A 24,237-nucleotide genomic window follows, 5' to 3' on the forward strand; every position below is an offset into this window, starting at 1 on the left:
CAGAATTACTCTGAAATGAAATGAATTCCTGATTATATCAAAAATTACTTGCTGATCAGTCAAATTTATTGAACATTGACAAATTACTGGGAAATGCCTGGAACCCTTTAAAAGAAAAATTAGGTTAAATTCCTGGTATGCATTGAGAACTAATTTCCTAAGAAGTGAAAAATGATTTATGACATACATTCATCGAAAAACCCCATTATAATTGTCCAATCTTAAAATTTACTTACACCTCATCTATTCATCTAGGATATCTTACTTTTCAAAAATAAATTAACTAATAATTATATTTCAGTGTAATCCGGGTGGTTGCTTAATGGAACTGACCATCCAACTGGCGATAATCATGATCGGAAAACAAGCGGTGACGAGCGTCTTAGAAATGATTTTGCCGGTCTGTTATCGGATGTTAACGACATTTATAAGTTCGAAACAAAAAGGTGGCGAGAACGAACGGAGACACCTAATCGAAAGTAATCAGATGGCGTCCGATTATAATTTATACGACTTGGATTCCAGCAGTTTGTTTTCTGAATATTTGGAAATGGGTAAGCATTAAACCATTAATGGATCACATTTCTTAATTTAAAACCCTTATATTTTTTTCGTTGCATTTTTTAACAAGTTTTTTTATGTAATCTTCTACGCTACTAAAAGCGTTTTGAGATTTTCTGTATCTATATATATATATAAAAGAGTTTGTCCTGACTGACTGACTCATCATCGCAGAGCCCAAACTACAATAGCTAGAAACGTGAAATTTTGCCAACGGGTTCCTTTTATAATGTAGGTACCGTATAAGAACGAACTTTTTGCAATTCCACCGATAAGGGGTGTTAGCGATCTGATAAATATCGCATAGCGGCATAAAACTGATTAATAAATACGATTGAAAAAGTGCCTCTGTATTATTTATATTTTGGTAGACATAACAACAAGGCGGGTCCATGCGAGACTGATACCCGAGAGGTGACTCGACTGTCTTACCGCTCGCTCTGCATCTAACGAATCATTTTTAAGATTATTTGTGACGTCTTGGTTTTATAATAATTATATTATATTAATCGCGCCCCTTGACCTCAAGAAAAACGGTGTGACAATAATTGTGGGTTGCAGGCACTATTAATGAGGCGAGGCTTCGGATTTTATTTTTGTGTATTGTGGATTGCATTTACTATTATTGGAGGCCTTCTTCGACTTTTCTTTTATTTTCACGCGAGCAACGCCGCGGGCATTCAGCTAGTCATATTATATCATATTGCCGTTGGGTTTTTTAACCTGTAATAGTGCTATTTTAATAACGTTTGTCCAAACCAGAGTGTAATTTTTACGACACCATGCAGCTGTCAAGTTAGACAAAGAGAAAAAGAATGCCAGTATGGAATTTACAGGAAACTCCTATGTATTGTAACGAATGGTTGTTAAAATGTACAAAGATTCCGTAACAATAGTCGAAAGACATTTTCAAAATTAAGTAGTTAAAACTTCTACTTTTTTTTTGGCGATTGTTCCCGTGGAAATCGGATGCGTGCTTGCTAATTGATCATTTGCTCATTTTATGTATTAGTGCATAAAGGTGAGAAACTAAAGAAACTAAGAAAGATTGATAAGATCTTGCAATCTTACAAAGGTGTTGAGGTATGCAGATATATGAAAGTCATTCCATAAAGCTTTTCAGGTAACAAGTAATTAGAACATTGCAGGGTTACATCTAACGACAAAAATAAGATAATAGTGGAATTGAAGAATTATATCGATGCCTGATGAATATGGAAATTAAATAAAAATTATTTAGCATATGGGCCAGAACACAATGTCACTCGTAAAGGGATAGTGAGAAATGTTCATAGGAACACATTCACAGAGGTATTAAGGGCAAAGTGGTTTAATAGAAGAAACCACAAATGAGAAAATTTAGGTAATATATGTACGTACAGGTACATGCCTGTTCACCTTCAAACAAAACAGTATCCCGAAAACTGAATTAATATATGGTTTAGAGATGATGGTAGATCATAATGTTATGCCGGTATATACAGACACCGCTACTATACAGACGAACAAGTCGACAATGCAGAGGGAAAAAAAGTGTGGAAAGCATACAGAGAAATGCTTTAATTGCAAAATCAAAGAACATGAATACATAAAAATAAATAAGACTATATGTGTCTTATTTACTTGATACCCAAAGTAAAAAAAAACAGGGTATCTAGTACATAGGAAGGAATTTCTAACTCTGAAAACTCCAAGGAGGACAGTATACAAGTCAATAAAAGGCAATTAGCGAAAATAGGCAGCTATATAATAAAAGAGAAAATATGTAAGAAAGTCCATCTTATAGCATAATCCCGGAATATAAACAAAGGATACAATAAAAGCATGAGAGGTGTCCTTTCCGCAGCATTATTCAATATTTGTAGAATAAATCTACAGTTAAACCAGAATCTCCTGCAACAAATATATTTGGTAAGACTTCCTACTAGTCAATTGAAATGAACGGTATGGGACATAGAAATAAAACAAGGCTGGACGACAGGATTTAGCACAGTAAGTAGATGTAGCCAAGAATCTATTTCACCTCAAGGGGAACAATAGAGATTAGATAAAAATAAAAGTAGGAAGCCCTAGAATGAAAGAAATAATGAGAAAAGAGAGTAGGAACATAAATAAGCCAAAACTGGGAGCAATATAGAGATAAAATATTAACAGAAATGAATATTAGAAACAATTAAACTAGGCAAACTATACTATTAGGAAGGGGTCATCAATTGACCAAGAAAAACTGGTGGACAATGTAAAGTACCTAAATGAAAGCTCTACCAAGGAAAACTTTATTCAAGCAAAGAGGGTAATAGCAGAAACGAAACTGAAATCGAATAAAAAGAAGAGGGACAGTTTTAGAATATTTTATGAAGCAATGAACAGAAACATAGTAGTTAAAAAAATATAAACAATCAGAAGTTTTTCTAATAACCAAATCATTGAAAAAAATACTGGACTACCAGGAAAATATGTGGCAATAGAAATCTTAGGGACCATAGATATTGATCCCAGTTTGGTGACTTTAAGCAAAGTTTACTGAATAAAATACAAGTTGCTTCACTCGGCTCCACGCGCCGAATTACCTATTCACCGCCCCTCACTTCATTTGCCGGGCGACGCTCCTACAATCGAATCTGTTGGGTTACACAGTGAGTAGAGTTTAAATCGTTTTGATGTGCGAGCGTTTTATTACTCGTTGTACCGGGTGGACTCAGTGGACTGCCAAATTATTATAATCTATTATATTAAAATGTCGACTTATTATTCGGTAGATAGTTGTTTTACAAAGCGTGAAAGTGGTTTAATGTTTTTTAGATGTCCGAAAAATGAAAATATATATATATATATATATATATATATATATATATATATATATATATATATATATATTTATATATATAATAAAATAACAAATAAGGTTAGGTTATAGTACCTCTCTGTCTTGAGAGGGTGTGTTGTGGTGTTGTGACCAAAATAACGTGCGCAGTTTCGTTTTTACATAAAATAAAATATGAAAGTTGGATTTTGGTCAACTTCTTATTTTATTCTTATATTATTTTGCTATATAAATGCGTTATAGAACTTTTGTACATTTAACTCTTATTTTATTTTTATTTTATTTCTTATTTTACTTTATTTGTCTCTATAAATCCAGCTTAAGAGACTACATTGTTTACATTTTAAAATGGCAAAATATATTTTCCTCTCAATCTTTTGTCCTTCTTTTACAATATTGCACTTTTGCCAAAGCTATTTATACGCTTTTTAAGTATTAAAAAATGTAATACCTTTCCGACTCAAATAACCTTTGGAGTCGGAAACATAACTGAGCTTATAATGAAAAAAAACTAATCGAAAATTAATAAAATTCATAGAAAAATCGACTTAATTTAAAAGCAAAAATATTAATAAAGGCAGCAGTCAATACAAAAATATCTTGAAGCAATTCAAAATTTAGTCACTTCGGCAATGTTGCGCTACAGTCTCACGCACGTTTTACTATTTTTCGAGTTCTGTCAAAAATTATGAATGAATGAATCCCGAGCGATGTTGCCAAGGAATTAAAACAAATAAACGCTTTAAATTATTGAGTCTAAGGGCGTGTTTTATCAGTTTTTTGTTGTTTTCGTACTTTTTTGGAGAAAATTAATGCCACAATAAACGATCATGGTGCATTCTTGTGTGGTAAAGAGAGTAGAGCCGTAAAATTCAAATTTAACGTTTCATCGGTAAGTTTATTTGTTTACGTTTAAACAGCAAAAGACTTTTGTATTTTTACCACCAGCATTGTCACATGAAAAATATTAAGGTTAATTAATTATGTAATGACATTTTTCGCCTCTATTTAAAATTGCACAAGAGCGACGAAAACAACGCGTATAGATATGGAAAATTATTTGTATAGTACACAATCCTAACCCGATTTGTAAGGGAGGGAAAATGAAAATTACAAATTTGTCGATTATTATAATATTATTTGCACTAGTGCATAAGCTCTACCCCACTGGCAACAAACCAAACAAAAATTAATTGAAAATATGCATTGTTGCCAAGGGGTACTAACAACACATTCTCCATCCTTTTCTCTCTCACTACTAATTTTAAAACAATAAAATTCCACATTTTTGGGCTGGTTATGAATGAAACATTACGTTTATTACTTATAATGTCTTTGGTAATGCTCTTATTAGTCTGACAAAATAACAAAAACGTCAAAAAGTGTAGTAATCAATCATTTAAAATTAAAACATGTCATTACTTAGTAGTTATGTCTATCTTTAGTTGTTAAGTTTAGTAACAGTAATATATGCATTTTTTCACACAAACTTTTGACTTTGATTTAAAAATAAATCCTAATGAAACCAGTCGTACCAAAACAACCTTTAATAAGATACATACTTTATAAAATCGTGCTCCGTCTTCCCCTACAGTTCGAATTAGACGAAACTCGTAAAATAATAGGTACCTTTTACCAGAATTTCCCTTAACATTTTTTGCTAGTTCCCCGTCGGCGAGGAGCTCGGCGGCCCGCCTTTGAGATCGAAAGATAAAAGGTTTTTCGCCGAGTGAAGCAACTTATATTTTATTCAGTAAACTTTGACGTTACGAACCAAGATTTTTGTATTTTTCATTAATTAATTATACTAATTGGCACAGGATTTGCCCGGTCGACAAAGGTGTTCCGTACTCGCCCGTGTCCAAGCTATGCACTGTTATTATTCATGTCACAATTCCCTATGAGTGTCGCGGGCTCTTAGGCTATTATAAACTACTAGTAAATAATAAAAAAATTAAGTAAACAAGAAACAAAATAACGGTTTTTTAGAATATCTTAAAATTAAGCAAAAGTGACAAAACGAGTTCCGAAAATGGCTAACTCAATCAAAGTGACATATAGATTAATAAATTAGTATACAGTGGTAAGGTGAATTAGTAACTATAACTTAAACCTCTACATTGCCTTTATAGCTATGTAGTGTACCAACATGTACACCCATGTATCATAAACAAGGACAATTAATATTATTTTATTTTTAGTTATCCAATATGGGTTTGTCACCCTATTTGTCACCGCTTTCCCATTAGCACCGCTATTCGCCCTTATAAATAACGTTCTCGAAATGAGACTCGATGCCAAAAAGTTCATTAAATACTATAGACGACCGGTGCCTCAAAGAGTTAAAAATATCGGCGTCTGGTAAACAAATGATCATTTTATCATCCTATAACTCACCCAAATGATTTGCAGGTATAACATTTTAGCAGTTATAGGAAGAATCGCTATAGTATCGAACGCAATGATCATAGCGTTTTCGTCGAACTTTATACCCAAGCTGGTGTACATGTTAAGAGTTAACCCGCAACATACCGAGGAGGGATTCTTAAATTTTACCTTGGCCCAGTTTAATACTAGCGATTTTAAGCCAGGTAAATAAAACACCATATTATCTATGTTATTTCTCTTATACAGGGTCCTGCAATAGTGCGTCAGTCTTTCATAAAGCCTAAAAAAAGATTTCTTTGTTATTATAAAAAAGATTAACATTTTCTAACCTCTTAAAATTTTTGGGCCGTGATAGCGCGTGTCTCGAAAATATTCTGAAATATTCAGGGTGCTTCAAAAAAGTGTAGCACTACGTTATTTAATTTTATCTTGACATCAGAAATGTTACTTTAATGTCAGTATTAGGTTAAATTCGGATTCTAGAAGAATGGAGGATTTCTTTGACTTAAATGGTTTCTTTCTGTCATATACACGGTGTCCGTAGTTATCATTCAAATTTTATGAATTTCAAAGCGTTATTTCTCGCTTTTTTTGTATATTTTTTATGCATTTAATCAAGAATTAATGAATTTTTTTAATATGTAAACATATTCAATCGTTCTTAAAATATTCACGATAATTATCTGTAGATATAAAGTTTTTAAATACAAACCAGGAAATCTGCATTCTAAACAAAATAGCTATTTTCATAGTATTTTTTGTTGCCAAGCAAAATATTTCATCATTTTTCCTAAATAAATTTTTGTGTCTTTATTATCAACTAAATATTCAGTTATTTGAATTTCTGTAACTTTGTTTCTAAAGTGTATTTTAGCAAGGACGAACTTGCGTGACATGATATTTGCGTTGGGTGAATGTGAAAATAATTGCCTTTTAGCGTCTCGAATGTATGGGGCACATTATCCTGATAGGAGATGTCCAGATGCAATTTCTTTGAGAAGGTTATTACCGAGATTCGTGGAGACAGTAGAGATGAGCGATCCGGTGATTTATTAGGAACGGCGTGATTAGCGACCGAGATTCGGCAATCACCGTTCTTTTAAACGGTGACCGTGATCACTGTATTTTTAATATTTACATTTAAGGAGTCGCCTGGTGGCGGGCCAACTGGCCGGGCTGTGGTTAAAAGCTGTAAAAATATCAGGCATCACTCATACGTCATACGCATTTAGCTTGAAGTCGTTCCATGACAATATACACTATTGGAACGGTAACAGGTATCTCGAAATCACCGGTCGCCGTGGTATGAATATTTCAGTCACCGCCGTTATTGGCGATTTACAAATCACGGTGACAAAATCACCGATAGTGAAATATCGCTCATCTCTAGGAGACAGGGTGAGACAATGTTTGTTATCCAAAGGTAGAATGTTATTAATCAGAAGCAAGATTAGATGTGTTATTAATGGTAACCGAAAATCCTCACCAAGCAAGTGAAGTAAATATCGGAAGAGCAGTTGCAAAGATCAGTGCATCATCAGTGAATAATTGAATCATTTTCATCCATGCACTTTTTGATAGTGATATACAAATCCGACTTGAATTTTGTACTTGGAGCAAAAATGAATTACAAAACCACTCCATGTTTTTTAACTCAGTAAATAGACACAACTTTCACTATTATCCATTCGAAAACCCCTATTTCATGCGGCAGGTGGAATTATTGGAAGGACATTACGTACCTTCAAATCTTTTAAAATGAACTGCCTAGATTACTTGCGAATGTTCCATTAATTACTAGAAATCGATTGCGGTTTCAACAGGACAGAGCTCCTGCACATTTTTCTCGAAGTGTCTTATAATAATTGGCCAGCCAGATCGCCTGACTTAACAAATTAAAATTTTTTCTTATGGGGTTTTATAAAGGAGTTGTTTGTAGTAATCCATCTACAATGGCAGTAAACATCGAGCAGAGAATCAATCAATGCTTTATTGTCAAGAAATTGTTACAATTTGTAGACAAAGCTGTAAAACAAAAAAGACACAAAAATGCAAACAAAACACAATTAAAAAAAAAGAAAAACAAAACAAAATTTAAAAAAAATATAAATAAATAAATAGAATAGATTATCTACAATATATACCGATTAATACAATTTAGAAATTGTAAGTAGTCAAAAATATTATTATAAAATATACAATTTAATGTATACAATGTCAATGTTAATGTATACGTTAAAAAAAAATGTAAAAAATGTTTAAAAAAGTAAAAAATTATAAAAAATCCTAAAATAGCTACAAAAAGCAGTATACCTAAACATGTACAGATAGTAAAAATACATAATCTGCTAGTGCGAAATTTCAAATCAATGATTACAAAAAAAATCGTTAACTGTGTAAAAAGCTCTCTCCAGTAAGAATGCTTTTAATGCTTTACGAAATGCAAATTGATGGATGCAATGTGATGGATTTAATTTCCAATGGCAGATGATTGTGCATTTTTTTTGCATTATATAATATGGAACTTTTGACCAACTCTGAATGTGGGGTAGGCAGGTATAGATCATGTTCCGTGTATCTAAGTAGATAACTATGGGAAGGCCTATCAGATGCTGAACCGTGTTTGCGTATTAGACAAAGGGACTCAAATATGAATAAAGATGGAAAAGTTAATATTTGAAATTTTTTGAAGAAATGCTGGCAATGACTTCTGTATTTAAGTCTCAGTATATAACGTAAAGCTCTCTTTTGTAGTCTAAAAATACGGTCAAATTGAGTTGCACTACATGTACCCCAGAATGGAAGGGCGTATCGAAGGTGCGATTCAAAAAGGGCAAAATAAACTGTTCTAGAAGTAGACAGGCTAAGCTCCTTAGAAATTGATCTTAACGCAAAACGAGCGGAACTTAATTTTCTTGATAAAAAGTCAATATGTGTGTCCCATTTTAACGAGTTGTCAACAGTTAGTCTCCAAAAACTTTACAGAATCAACTTCGTCAATTGTTGCATTACCAAGTACAAAAGATTGCAAGGTATTTTTATAGGACAACATTTTAGTTTTGGAAATGTTGAGACAAAGGAGATTAGAGTCGCACCATGATTTGATAGTAGTTAAGTCACTTGATACGGTTCTATGAAGTTTAGAAATATCCGGATCACTCTAGGTAAAACTAGTATCATCAGCAAATAGATGGACTTTACCGTTAATATTTAGATTAGCAATGTCATTGATGAAGATAAGAAACAAAATAGGGCCAAGTACGGAACCTTGAGGCACTCCACTTTGTATTGGCTTGCAAGAAGACATAGTCGAATCAATTCTCACAGCTTGACTTCTGTTACTGAGATACGACTTAAACCATTCAAAAGGCGCTCCTCTGAACCCGTAATATTGCAACTTTTTTAATAAGATGTCATGATTAACACAATCAAAGGCTTTAGAAAAATCACAGAAAATTGTTGCTGTAGGGTGTTGGTTGTTTAAGCTAGAGTATACATTATTAAAAAGAGAAAACATAGCATCATTTGTGCATTTGTTATTTAAAAATCCAAATTGATGGGAAGTAAGTATTTTATATTTTAGCAAAAATGATTGAAGTCTTTTTTTAACCAATCTTTCAATAATTAATTTTTGAAAGTGTGGGAAGAAGAGCAATAGGGCGATAGTTGGAAGACTGATCTTTGTCTCCTCCATATATGTAGTGGAATTATTATCGCCAACTTAAGGCAGTTAGGAAAAACACCTTTTTGAAAAGACTGATTAATTAGAGTAATAAGATGACATAATGTACATTCGGGCAGATTTGAAAACATTTTGAGAGTAATTCCATCAATTCCAGAAGAGCCTTTGTTTTTGATTTCCCTAATTGAACTGCAAAGCTCTGGTAACACTACGGGCGTAAAGAAGAAGCTGTGGAAATTCTCATTTGCAATGGGAAGATATGAAAGTGGATCATGGGAAGGAGTTATGGTACTCATTAAATTATTTGCCACATTTACAAAATAATCATTAAGGTTTTCAGATGAAGTGGAGATAGTATTCGACAAAGAAGGCTTATTTCTCAAAGCATTAACAATCGACCATGTTTCCATAGCCACATTTTTAGATTTAGCCAGTCTCCTATAGTAAATAGTAAATATCCTTGGCGGGTTTTAAAGTTCTCTGATAAATCTTTTTGTAAAGTCTTACGTACTCATGAAAAAAAGCGCTGCCTGAAAATTTCTTAAGATGAGATAATAAGCGCATGTTCTTAGCAGATGTACGCAAGCCTTGGGTAGACCAGGGGTTATGTTGCTTCTTTTTAAGAGGTCTCAAAGGAAAGGACTTGTCAGAAAGACTAGATAGCGTTTTTACAAATCTAGAGAATTCTGAAGAATCTGAGAATAGAAGATGCGCTCGCTCAAGTAACTCTACAATTATTTTATTACTACAATTCTTTATTAAATGCGTAAAAAATACATAAGGTGTTACTATTAGGTAAAAGTAACCCTGTATTTATTAGGTTAATATTAATAGTTTTATGGTTACAACCTTTAGTGTGACACTTTAAATCATAAAGCAATTTTACCACTAACCAAAACTCTTTATTTTATTCTCGACATGTGTGTTTATCTAACGATGTTAGCATCTTTCCTCGGTAGAAGATTAAAGCGTGTCGAGAATAGAATAAATAGAATTTTGAGTACAGTTTTATGATTTAATATAATTTTTATACAAATATGTGCCATTTTAGAAAACGCCCCAATAGAAAACTACGATAACGTAACGGTATGTCGTTACGCTGATTTCCGGAATTCATACGACGATCCGCAAAAGTACAAAAGACCCATAGTGTTCTGGCACGTGTTGGCCGCCAGATTGGCGTTCGTCGTGGTTTATCAAAATTTCGTCAGTTTCATCGTGACCGTTATCGAATGGACCATTCCTGACGTGAGCAAGAAACTTAACGACCGGATCAAGAGGGAAGCATTTAAAGTGAACGAGATTATTATCAGTGAAACTAATAGAGCCAAACGGGAGAAAGCGAGCTCGTGTAAGTTTTTTATTAAATAACTCCCGTTATGGGCCATTACAGTAAAAGCTCTTTATTCGCGGGGTATACGTTCCGTACATATGCCGCGAATAAAGAAACCGTGAATATGGAATGGTAATCTATATGGGATTATAAGGAATACGTTCTTAAGTGACAAATTAATAAACAAGTACATACATACATATACAAAAAATAAATTTAATTGAAGTTTCTGACCATATTGATTAATTATGGCAATGGCTTAAAAAAATTTGTAATTTTTTCTTGCTTATCATTTTTTAAAAGCTCCTTCAATTCATACTGATATTCAGCAGTGGCATTAGCAATTTGCCTCTTAAAAATAAGACTTCGTTCCATAGATGGATCAATTTTCACAAAAAAAGTTCATTTGCCATTCTTAAAGCTTCGCTAAGATTTTTTTAATTAAATGTCACGTTTCCAGTGCTCGTTGAAGCCTCTTCTTTAATAGGCCGCGAATTTAACATTTCCCTGCAAGTCCGTTTCAGTCAAATCTTCAACTTGCGATTCAAGCAACGTCTGAATGTCACTTAATTCTATCTGTTCGAACCCATCTCGTCCATGTTTGTAGTCAAAGTTTGAATTTGCACAGATTCTTCGTTATTTCCTGTAGTCAGAGCGGCCTGTGTCAAAGGAACCAATACGGCGAATATATCATTTAACAATATTAATCAATAGGTCAATTTTACTTTTTTATTAGTCCATTTGACGATACGTTTACAAAGGATATTCCGTTGAACACTTTTTATCAATATGTACATATATACACCGACGTACTGATTCGATCCGCGAATAAACAAATTTTTAGCCGCGAATATAGGAATTGGGTCGCATTTTTTTAATCCGCGAATAGTGGACACGCGAATGAAGGTATCGCGAATAAAGAGCTTTTACTGTATTGGGGTCCGGTAAAGTTAAAGAGACGTCTAAAAACCGATTTTTTTTTTGAAATTTTTTACATAGAATATTGAGTTTTGATCGTTTTATTGATAAAAAAGTAAGGATGAAGTAAAAAAATGCAAAATTTTAAAAGTTATAAAGGATTTTCTACTTACGTACAATTCACAATTACACCCTTAACTATTTTCGACTAGCCATCACGTTGATCATTATATATGGTATTAATTCAAATTTAAAGCCTTAACTAACCAAAAGAACATCATGAGTTGCCCATTTTTAGCGGAATAAATTGACCAATTTTTATGGTTTCAGAGATATGGAAAAACTTTGTAACGAAGTTACAAGATTTTGTCTTTATTTTATAGTAATAAGGGTAAGCCCAGGCAGTCTTTTATAAGATAACTTAGATAATTTTGCTCCGTTAACATTTTAACATCTAAATTTATAATTTACATAATAAAAATATACATTTTAAGCTTTATATATAAAGAAACCAACTTAAAGAGGTTTCTAGCCTGATAGTATCCTGAAAAGGTTTGATTTCTTATAGGTTATACCTAGTTCTCCGTTGACTATGTTGTAGTCTCTGGCCTTATTGTTTTCAGCCCTGGTTATTCTTAGGATAATAAAGAACCACAAATGCCTAAAACTGAGAGGGTTTTCATCACTATGCTTCCAGTTTTCCGGTTATTTTCATGAAATTTTCCTTTCATGCTGTTGTATTGTTTACATGTTCTATTTCTATTCAAGGTTTACCTACCTACATTACATCTATGTAGAAATTTTCAAAAAAAAAATCGGTTTTTAGACGTCCCTTTAACTTTACCGGACCCCATTATTGGAAATAATTTTCTTCTCCTTGTTATTTTACGCGACTATTTTTTTTTTTAATTTCTAGTACGCAAACGAAAAAACAGGGATTCCATAACCTCTGGTTCAACGATATACCATGACACCGCAAGCGAGTACGGTAACGGTTCGGGGGACAATCCGAGATTAACCACCTATTATGACATGGACGATAGTTAGTGTGCTGTGTTACGAAATTCGATACGGATATTTTAAGGGCGTATTGTGCGAGTCAAAATATGTTTTGGGTGCTTTTTGGGACGCACGTTTATTGGATAATGGAAATCTTATTTTGACTTCAACAATACGCTCTTAAAATGTGCTTACTTAATTTTGTAACAGCCGGTATAATATTCATTCTTGCCGCTTTTATATAGCTTAACGACTTTTCAGAATAAAAGGGACTATTTAGGTTTTTTTTTCAAGGAAAAAATATCTATGTACCTAATCATTAAGAATGTTAAATCTTTTAGAGTTTATTGTGAAACTTCATTTTTTATAATAGATGGGGGAGAGTTGGACAAAACCCGTCGGTACCGGGCCAAAAGCTGACTGAATTTGTGAGTAGCGAACGTTTCCTGCAGATTGAAATATTCTCAAATGACTTTAAGCTTGATATGCTATTATGTCAATTTTTATAAATATCCTTAAATTTTTTATTTTTATGAAAATATTGCATAATACCCGGTTTTGTCCAAGTCTCGTGTCGAAACGGCCTTAAAATGTGCCTTTAGAAGTACTTTTAAGTAATGCAAAAACAACGTTTCTGGATATGTGTATTTCTGCATCCTATATATAAATAAGTCTTTTAAAACAGGTGTATGGGGTAACCCAATTGACAAATCATGGAAAATATGCATTCATGACACAATTGTCTTCTTCTGGTGTTTATCCTGTAATAGACAATATTTATCGTTTTGCATTAGGTGTACAAAATACGCTGCTTTTCTAGTTCTTACTGTTGTTAACATTTCTGGTTGCTTTCCAAATTGTTCTAGAACTGATTCATTGGTTACACAATATATACAATGATGCCTCGATAATAGCACTTTTCAAGAGAGCTTCTACAAAAAAGAAGGATTCTTATTCGCAAAATTATATTCATTTTCATGTTGCATAGAGTCCTTAAGTTCTACAGCACTCGAATATTTCCGTAGATGTTCTGTAGATCTGTTGCCTTTTCTGGAGATAAGAGGTGTACCATCTAATGTCTTTTGTGGATGGTTTTCTAGTCCAACGAAATTAGACTAGAATTAATCACAAAATAATTAGGGCAAGCAGTTTTGTGAACCTAAGAACACCTTGTACTTGACCTTAACTAATATATGTATCTCCGTTATTTTTTTAATATACCGGGTGTTTCAGAACTATGGGATCAAACTTCTAGGGGTTGTTCAGTGCAACAGTAGAATTCATTTGAGTATAGGAACCCATGTTCGGAAATGAGTCACTACGCCACTACGGCCCTAAGACGCGTTTAAATTTAGAAAAAATATTAATTACCTAAATAAGATCTGATGCATTTATTTTTCCCTTTTTTATATGATACCATCGCAACAATTGTTTAAAATGTCTTACTCCAACCTCAATACACCGATTTAATGATTTCGGCGGACTACACTAAAAATTTGATCCTCGTTTTAAATGATTTCAAATGCTGCTGTTATTCGTCCAATTAAGTGTAGCTCTGATTCTACTGGAGTTTCGTAGAATAAATACTAAATACATGTCCCCATAAGAAAAAAATCGAGCGGCGTTAAATCGGGTGACCTAGGAGGCCAAGAAACTGCTCGACCTCTGGCAATCCAACGGTGCCCAAACCGCTGAGCCAAATACTCGCGGACTTGTACAGCAAAGTGAGCCGGCGCTCCATCATGCTGAAACCACATTTGCTGTCTAACGTTTAGCGGAATATTTTCAAGGAGTTATGGGAGAATTTCCTCTAAGAAACTTAGATAAATAGGTCCTGTTAACCGTTCCGGTAGGAGGTATGGCCCAATTAAATAATCATCATACGTTGACAGACCAACGATTCTGATGTTTTCTTGGAAAAATTGCATAAGGATTTTCTTCGTCCCAAACATGGCTATTCCTACTATTAAAAATACCGTCTCTTGTCAAAGAGGCTTCATCGGTCCCCAAAACATATCGTAAAAAATTTGGTTGTGCAATGATGTGATCCAGAAGCCATCGACAAAATTGAACTCTAGGATGATAATCGGCTGCAGTCATACTTTGGAGTTGTAGTACCCGCCAGACAGAAGCGTTACTCGTATTTATATTCTTAGCGACATCACGTGTGCTATTTGATGGTTCATCGGCAACTCGCTGAAGCACCTCTTCTTCAAATTCGACCGTTCTTACGGTTCGAGCAACACCAGTATCATGCATCTGGGTCTTAAACATGCCTGTCTCAGCGAGCAGCCGATGAACCGCAATAAACTTTTTGCATTCAGCATGCTGACGTTCGGGATAACGTTCATGATACAACCGCGATGCTGCTCGTGCATTTCAGATTGTTGCTCCGTATGACAAATGCATATCCGCCAATTCTTGGTTGGTAAAGTTTTCCATTAGCAATAAATGTTTAAAAATTGTAAGCTATAAAATTTTTAAACATGACATTGAGAATTGACGTTGATAAGCGTTGATTTTAAACAATTGTTGTTATGGTATCATGTACAAAAGGTAAAAATAAATGCAGCAGATCCTATTTAGGTAATTAATGTTTTTTATAAATTTTAACGCGTCTTAGGACCGTAGTGGTGTACGCATTTCCGGACATGGGTTCCTATACTCAAATGGATTCTTCTGTTGCACTGAACAACCCCCGGAAGTATGATGCCATAGTTATGAAACACCCTGTATTGGATTGTCTCTAGGTCTATTGTGCGTTCAGTAATAAGCACTGAAAATTTGTCAGTGTCATTTCCTCATCATTTTCTTCCCACTTCATTTTCCGATGAAGTTATTCATATCTTATCCCAAAATTGAGCAATAATGCATTAACCTTTATTTTAAGGCGATTTTAGGCCTAAAAATACACACATCTATGAAATATTTTGCAGAAAAAGGGTAAATCACCAATAATTCAGCTGTATTACTTAAATAAACCGCAAGTTTAAGATAACTGGTTTTAGCAAAGTTGATACAAAAAAAAAACGATATTATGAGAGTTACATGTAATTTCCGCATTAATGTAATTGCGAAAGAATGTATGGTTGAACCATTATTGCAACTGCATCAAATTAATAATTTAAATACCTACTTATATGTTATTAGATATTAAAAAAAAAAACCATGATCAAAATACTTTAAGGATTTGTATATGGTATTATACATAGTTTTATGTACATATATCGGTGTTCGGATAAGGATGAAAAGTGTCCGTATTTCTGAAAGTACAGTTTTAGAAAATTGACAATTGTATTTCCCTTTTATGTAATAATTAAATTTTAAAAATAATTAACATATTATTTCACGGTCAGTAACAGATCAACGATATTTTTTCAACGTTTTGACATGTTCAGACGAATTTACTTACATTCGACTGGACGTGGTACATGTTATTGGATCAATGCAGATCGTTGCATCCTGAGTAAATGTAAAAACGGACTCTGTTTTCAGTCCTAAAGTTTCTTTTTGAAATAATTAAAAATACAATAAAATTGGCCCTAAAAATGTAACTTTAAATACATGGTGATCATAGGGAATCCTTTCTTGAAAAAAATAGCATGGCCTTTATAAACCAGCGTAAAACAAGTAGTCTATCTTGTAGAGAAAAATAGTGTGTGTGAAAAAATGCACCCCAAGTCCTCCTTCTCTTGGTTATTATTCTTTAAATAAATATCCCGCCTCAGGGATTAATGTAAAAAAAACCGTTTGAGACAAAAGGTATTACACCCAGTGTATTTTTTACCAAAACATAATATAAAATCACCGAACAATAACAAGACTAGAAGTCCCACTCTCGGTCAGGGTGTTTGAAGTAGCGCTCTCAAATACGAGCCGCCGATCGCAAAAAAACCACGCAAGTGTTCAGCTGTGTCGGCTCGTACGAGGGTAATGCAGACAGTTAACGGCGCATTGGCCATCAAAATAAAATAAAGGTTCACTTACCGGGGTGTTTCAAAACAATCAAACTATGTAATTAATATTATTGTGATCCATTCTGTTTTAGCTGTAGGTATTTAAATAAAAAAGAAAATATTTTAAACTGTTTAATTGATTGAAGATCATAATTATAACATATCCTAAATTATTATATTATACATTACATGCATACATATAACTAAAAAATAAGAAAAACGACATTAACAGTAATCTTAATCTGTTTCATTGCTGAATAATACTTGTTCTACACTTGTTTGTGTTGCTTTTGTTTCTTTTAATCTTCTAGCCTCACCTGAAATATTAATTTTTTTATTTTATCTTAACAATAATGTTTTATAACAAATTGTTACAATTCATCAAATAAATCAAGGTAAATTTATTTGTATAAAAAATGAACACACTAGTTTCTCTGCTATTTTGCCATAAATTTTTTGACGGGACAGCGTTATACAGCAGATTTGTTCTTACGGTATTACGCATTAAGGTTTCCCGAGGAAAATGTAATTCGCAGACTCTTAATTTATTACTACATTTTTCTGGAGTCATATTAGTATATCTATGATTATTAACGAATCCCAAAGCCTGCTTCCAAAGTTGACATTTAGAAATATCATTTACAATTTCTTTTACACTGATGAATATGGAAAAAAATTATTATTATTATTATTATTATTATTATTGTCTCTCATTTTAATAATATTATTACCCTCTATTATTCATAAAATATAAATATTAAAAAAATTATCATTCAAAACTATACGATTATACTAAAACTATTCTATAAATTCTTACCTATGTTCATCCCTGGGCCACCGAAACAATGATATTTCTGTCCCTTCTCTAGTCAAACATCCATTAACACAACACATTCGTGGCATTTTATCAGAATCCTTAATAAAATCCCTAATAAAACCAAATCGCAAAACAATCGCTGTAACGTTCTAGCACAGTATAGTTCTACCTACAAATAGCTACTCCGTGAGACAACTGTTATACTACTTTAAATATGCTATATCAGACAGCCGGTATATGCATTTCGCCTGGGAGCGACTTCGAGAGACTTAAAAAGAGTAGCGTCCGATATTCGAGTGAGATAGGCATAAGAAGAGGCGGAGCGTTAAGTGAACCTTCTAGTCTTGTTATTGTTCGGTGATAAAATATAATATTTTGCTTGCTGCATATGGATATAAAAAAACTTGATCGAAATATTCACTTTTACATCCTTACCCCGAATGTACATAATCACTTGTAATATTTCTCGGTACTTACGAATAATCTTGTTATAACTAATCATACGTTAGTAATTTGTTATTTCATTTAAAGGATACTCATACCACCATTGATTTTCTTAACTATAATTATATTCCTATTTTATCTCTTACCTGTATACATCATAAGGACCTAGTCAGTTTCATGTTTTACACATGAAGCAGCTTTTTAACTAAATCATATTTAAGCCTAATATTTTATACAGGGTGTTTGGTTTTATATCGTAGATTTGGTTTTTAAGAACCAGTTTGGTCAATCTCTCGATCTATAGTATCAATACTTTTAATTGACGCCATTAAATATTCACAGTACTAAAAAAAACATATTTAGAATTTAGTACTGTTCTATTCAATCGATTTTTTAAATTATATTCGTTGATACTGTATGCCATTAAATTAATCACTCTGTATAGTAAATGCTCGTATATTCTTAGCCAAAAACTATTTTACTCGAATTTTAATTGTAGTATATTTTATTCTTGTTATTCAGAATGTTACTTTATGTAAAAAAGGCGTACTGTTTTGTGTTTTATTAAATGGGACCAATAATGTACGTGTTAAAAATTGATATTATATAGTTAATAAATAAGACAATATTTTATTAACAATAAAATAATTAAAGCATTTTTTAATAAATAAATGTGTTTTTTTTTTAAATATTTTCAGTGGAGTACATTGTGTCATTCTTCTGCTGCATAACATTTAATGGTATACTTTACAATTAATTTAAAAAAAAATGCAATATCTGTATTTATCCTTTATTAATCGGTATAAAAAGCTACATAAAATAAACCAAAAATATCATCTTTCAGCTAATTAAAATTGATATAGTTATTTTGTCACAATATACACACTTGAGAGTTTCAGGCGACACTTCGACGGAGGGATCCGATTTACCTCAGACATTGACATGTTTGTTTTTTTTATATATAATTAAATAAATGCCAAACAAATGCACAGTAAGCACACACCTTATCATTAATAATGGAATGTTAAACTAATTAAGTCACAAAAAGCACATTTCAATCACAATTGAGTAAATGAGCTTGACCCAGAAGCACTACAACATTTATATTGTAAAATTGGTCAATATTGGCTCAAAGAATACTTTGCACTATTTTGATGGGGTCTTATATAAAAAAGAAGTAATATATTGTTGTGCTCCTGAAGTAGTTAATTCAAAATCGTTCTTAGTAAATATATAAAACATTCGTTGTATATGCCAAAGGGTACATGAATAAAACCGGTTAAAATATTATTTTGTGTCTCTCGATGATGTACTTAGAACGGTCGGGTTTTATAAACACTATCAAAAAATTCAAATGCCTGGAAGAAATAAATAATTCCCGGAATATATGAAAAACTTAAATATTCATGATAAGTCCTGGAACAATGCCTATAGAAGAAGTAAACCAAGACTTTAAATGGCACGAATGTTTGAATAAAATAAGTCAAATTTAATGGAAAATAACCTCGATGAATGCCTGGAAGATCCAAGAGATGACTTTGTGTCTGTAGCCCAAATATTCATCAAAAGGTAAGGAATTAACTGCAAATGGCTGGAATAAATTGAAAAGTGGAACAACTAAGACAACACAATTTAATGTTAACAAGACGCATAAAAGCTGATGTCAAATGCCTGGAATATACTAAATATTACTTGAAATCTTTGAAAAAAATAAACAATATCTTCAACTGCTTTGATAGCTTTAAATATCACAGAACAAAATTGGACCAGGACTTTTTCCCATATTAATGGTTGTCTCACTCTCAGAACGTTTTTATTTAATTCTAAGTTTTTAGTTATGATAACTGATCATTTGTAAACCTAATGTGGCTCCATAATTTTTCACTATTTTGACTTTAGAATTGAACTAAACTTAACTAACTCTCCAAAGAAAGCTCTTTTAGCAATTTAGTATTGAATATTGATAATTGAATTTCATATCTCTGGAAATGGTTCTATAAACGTGTATAATTAGACAATATGAAAATATGAGAATAAAATGGAAAATGAGCACAAATGCCTGGAACAACTAAAAAATTTCATTAAAAGCCCAAGAGAATGAGCAGCGTTTGAAAAACACAGAAAATTGTGTCAAATGTCTGGAACACATTAAAAATTACTTTAAATATCAGGCAGAGAGGTAGAATGAACCCAAATGCCTGGAATAAAATCGACAATTACTTCAAATCTTCAGGTATTTGTTCCTGGAGATTTGGGATTGATTGAGATTGAGAAACGCTCCAGGAAACATCAGAAATTCTTTCAAATTTTAGGAAGAAATTGATAATGAGCCTAAATGTATTCAACGAATTAACTTTCAAGTACCTCAAGACGAAAAATGATATGAAATTATTGGAAGAAATAAGCCATCGTAACTGCTTCAAAAACAAGAAATTTCATCAAAACTGTCTTCAATTCTCCAGGTTTCTGTTCTTAAAGATTTGGGATTATTCACAGGCCAAGAACATAAGAAATACCTTCAAACAACAGGAAGAAATTAACTTTCAAGTACTTCAAGATTAAATATGACGTGAAACTCTTGAGGGAAATAAGCCATCACTTCAATTGCTTTGAATATAAGAAAGACAATCAAGAGGAATAGTTTTTAACAGAAAAAATTTTAAATGACTTCAAATCAATTGAATAAAATAGAAAATGACTCCAAATACCTGAAACATCTTAAAAAAAATACTGTAAATATCAGGAAGTAATTCGATATTTATTCCAGGCACTTGGGAGACATTTTTCATGTTATTCCAGGCATTTGAGGAAGAAAATTTTCAACGTTATTTCAGATTTCATATTTTTCACGACTCTTTGAGGTAATTTTTTATTTACTGCAGTTTCCCAATTTTCAGTTTTTCCCTCTTTTGAGTTTATGCAGATAATTACAGCAATTTCCAATTGTACAAAAACAACCTTCAAATCAAATTACGAACGGACCCATAGTTACAATATAAATTTAGATAAAAAACCGTTTGAATCTAAGCAATTTAATTAAACTTTCGATTGTTGTTCTATCTATACTAGTCGCAGTATACTGATCCAGTCTTCAACACGTTTTTAATTCCACTCATCAATATTTTTGACCATTCCCGAGTTTGCCATCCAGAAATTCTCGATTGAACTTAAATCTGGACTTGAAGATGGCCACTTACATTATCTGTATCTTTTCTTGTTTCAACCGTTCTTTTACCAATTTGGCGAGTGTTTAAGATCATTAACTAGCATCGACTGAAATGTATAAGTTGCCTTTATCTCCCGTAGAATATGAAGCGATGCATTTTTCCTATAATCCGCTAAATACTCCAAGAATAACACCCTCATACCATCATGTCATACCACCCCCATGTTGTTCAGTTTTTGGACCTGTATATTTCATAATATGTCTTTGGTTATATTTGTTTAGAAACTTCTCCGGACTTTTTAGAAGTTTCCAATTCTAATTTCATTAGAAGAATGAAGAAAAGAAGAGTATGACGTTATTTAAGAAGCTCTCCTGGAATTTTTTACTTCTTTTAGGTTAGGTATCCTTAAACCCTTTAAGTAAGTTCTTATTCGTTACAAACATTTTTAAAAAAATCTCAATCTTACTCCAAGGTTCTAAAGTAGTTTTCTTTCCAGGGGTTTGGAGTCATTTTTACATACAGTTTTTGTATCCATGGACCTTTAAAATCATATTTCAATTATTCCAGGCATTTTAGGCTCTCAAAGCTATTCTTGGAAATAAATAGAAATCTTTTATGAATCTGCAGGTTTCTGTTTATGGAGATCTAGAATTACTCACAGACCCAGAATTTAAACTATTTCAAAAATAAGTATCAAATGTCTGAGGAATTAAAACACAAGAAATGCCTTGGAAATATTAAGGAATGATATGAAATACCTGTAAGATGTAAATAACTACTTATATGCACATATGTAATAAATAAATTACTTCTAAAATACGATTCTTATCGTGTATATAAGAAATTAAGTTCTGGTCCAAAAAAAATCCTCGTTTTATTCCTGCACCCCTTATTTGCAATTAAAAAAAATGTTTGCAGCTCTAACCAAATTTTCTAATAGTACTAAGCCTAATAAATAATATTTACAAATTGTATATAAATAATCGTAATAATTAATACTAAATAAAAAATAGCACAGCAAGTACAAAACATTTGGCAGCTTTCCAAAATAGCAGCGGCCTACTTTGAAAATGGCACTTTTTTGCTACGGGCAGTCTTTGATTTTTAGTAAAAAATATGAGAGTATTGGTATAATAGTCTAATGGTGATGCGGGATATAATAACTGGTAAATAGCACCCTTTTATCGATGTACTCATTAAGTAACCCTGTAAACGCATTTAGTAAATTTGATTTTCTAAAAATACTCTTTGGTTCGTACGTTTTTCATTCAGCTCCTATAAAACAATTAGTATATTTCACAGAAAAAAATTATTGAAAAAGCTATTGCACCAAAAACAGTTCGCTAACACACAAGACTCCTATATAACTTATAGCAACGCAAAAGTTCGTATAATAAGCGTCAATTTTTCAAGCAGATTTTTTTGGTTTTACATTTGGAGTTCTCGTATAAAATGACTAAACCGAAATTGCATTGCTATACCGCCGAATGTTTGCCAATTACTTCGCCGGTTCGTGTGATCACTTGGCGACCTTTGAACTCTGCAGTAAGTCGTTTTTCTTCGTTCAACGGTTCCTCCTCCCTAAAATAACTGAAATGTTTAGGTTTTATTTTGCTTGAAAGACTACCGTTATTTAATTAACAATATGTTATTGAATTATTAGGGTTGTGCTTCTTGGCTGGCTTAAATGTTTTTTTTTATGAAATTAGAGCCTAGTACTATCAAAATAAAAATCATTGTATAATTTGATATTTGGCAAATAAAACGTATTTGAATTTTGAAGTACTAAATGTTTGAAAAAAAAACAAGAATTAAAGGTTAAAGAGAGTGAGTAAAGAGTGAGATATTTGAACCGTCATTTGAGGCTTTTTAATGGTATTAATATAAATTTATAAAAACAAAGGAATTTTTTTTATCATTATTCAAAAAAAAAAAACATTTTTATATTGAATTTTTTAATATTGAAACTTTTTGGAATTTTTTAAAACTGTTGCCTGCTTATTTATGTATTGAATTTAATTTTAAAAAATTATGGTAATTATTGGAACCCCTGGAATATTCAAGGTCTTTTTCCAAAAAAAAACACATTTTTGGAGCACGTAGAATATTTTCTTTAACTTATAAAATTCTTCCTTTGTTAACCCAGTTTCCAAAAAGCTTGTCCATTTTTTTTTGGACCCCTGGCACTTTGTTAAATTTCTCTTTTTTCAAATTAATTATAAAAAATATTTTTGGAATCCCTGAAATTGTTTAATTTTTCCTTAATAAAATAATTGAATTTTCTTATACCAAATAAATTTCCAAAAAATTTGGCTTTTTTTTTGTAATCCCTGGATTTTCAATTTTTTTTTTATAAATTAATTTTCACGTTTTTTTTTTCGGCCTTTTTGAGAACTCCTGAAATTGGTTTTTAACTTTCTAAATTTTTTAATTAAATTACATTTTTAAGAAATATCCTTTTTCAGAACCCCTGAAATTTTTCAAAATTTTTTAAATTTTCTTACACTAAATAAATTTTCAAATTAATTGTTTTTTTTTGGAATCCCTTATCTCTTTAGTTAATTAATTTCCAGGTTTTTTGCCTTTTGGAAACTCCTGGAAGTTTTCTTCTAATTTTCAAATAATTCTTTTATTTAATTCGCGGGTGCATGGGAAAAAAGTTGTATGTCAAAAATAGCGAATTTAAGTAATTCGCACTTGAAGTGTTATTTTGTGTAAATAAACTTTTTTATTAAGAAAATTATTATCTTTTGATTTATGTAAAAATTTACAGGGGATTCCATTTAACAAAAGTACATTTTTCACATTTTCTCGAAAACGCGATGTTCAATTTTATTTCTGTTTTCACCATTTTACTCAACAGAAAAAATCCTACTAGTTTGCTAATTTAACCGACCCTGTATCTTAAATATTAAGTAAGATACCAATAGTGCCGACTTGATCGGAGGCACCCTGTATAACAGTAACCGCAAGAAGAAACCGAACATTTACGGCTTCGAGAATTAACAGCTACTTAAGGCATGCTACTGGGAGGGTAATTTCTAATCAGACTGTTAGAAGAAGATTACATGCGTCCAATTTAAGAGCCAGACGACGTGCCACACATCCACGCAGTGTTGCCAGGTCAAAAAAATAGAATTCACCAGAA

At 32.2% G+C, this 24,237-nt stretch overlaps 2 protein-coding genes across 8 annotated transcripts in view; one reads left to right on the forward strand and one right to left on the reverse strand.

Moving 5' to 3' along the window:
* Positions 1–16,379, forward strand: part of LOC126744712 (anoctamin-1-like) — a 28,516-nt gene extending 12,137 nt beyond the window's left edge. For all 6 annotated transcript variants that reach the window (XM_050452244.1, XM_050452242.1, XM_050452246.1 and 3 more), the window contains 5 exons: positions 302–554; positions 5,587–5,746; positions 5,798–5,976; positions 10,507–10,806; positions 12,623–16,379. In XM_050452244.1, coding sequence (XP_050308201.1) covers positions 302–554; positions 5,587–5,746; positions 5,798–5,976; positions 10,507–10,806; positions 12,623–12,753 — 1,023 coding nt within the window. In that variant the 3' untranslated portion in view covers positions 12,754–16,379. The remainder of the gene's footprint in view (positions 1–301; positions 555–5,586; positions 5,747–5,797; positions 5,977–10,506; positions 10,807–12,622) is intronic.
* A 2,319-nt stretch (positions 16,380–18,698) lies between these two features.
* LOC126744715 (fasciclin-2-like) overlaps positions 18,699–24,237 on the reverse strand; it is a 34,352-nt gene continuing 28,813 nt past the window's right edge. The window contains exon 12 of one of the 2 annotated variants that reach the window (XM_050452254.1): positions 18,699–22,670. In XM_050452254.1, the coding sequence (XP_050308211.1) occupies positions 22,565–22,670 (106 nt within the window). In that variant the 3' untranslated portion in view covers positions 18,699–22,564. Of the gene's footprint in view, positions 22,680–24,237 lie in introns of both variants that reach the window. The other variant, XM_050452253.1, reaches the window with a different exon arrangement.

The sequence above is a fragment of the Anthonomus grandis genome, chromosome 14, assembly GCF_022605725.1.
Source record: "Anthonomus grandis grandis chromosome 14, icAntGran1.3, whole genome shotgun sequence".
Classification (NCBI taxonomy): domain Eukaryota; kingdom Metazoa; phylum Arthropoda; class Insecta; order Coleoptera; family Curculionidae; genus Anthonomus; species Anthonomus grandis.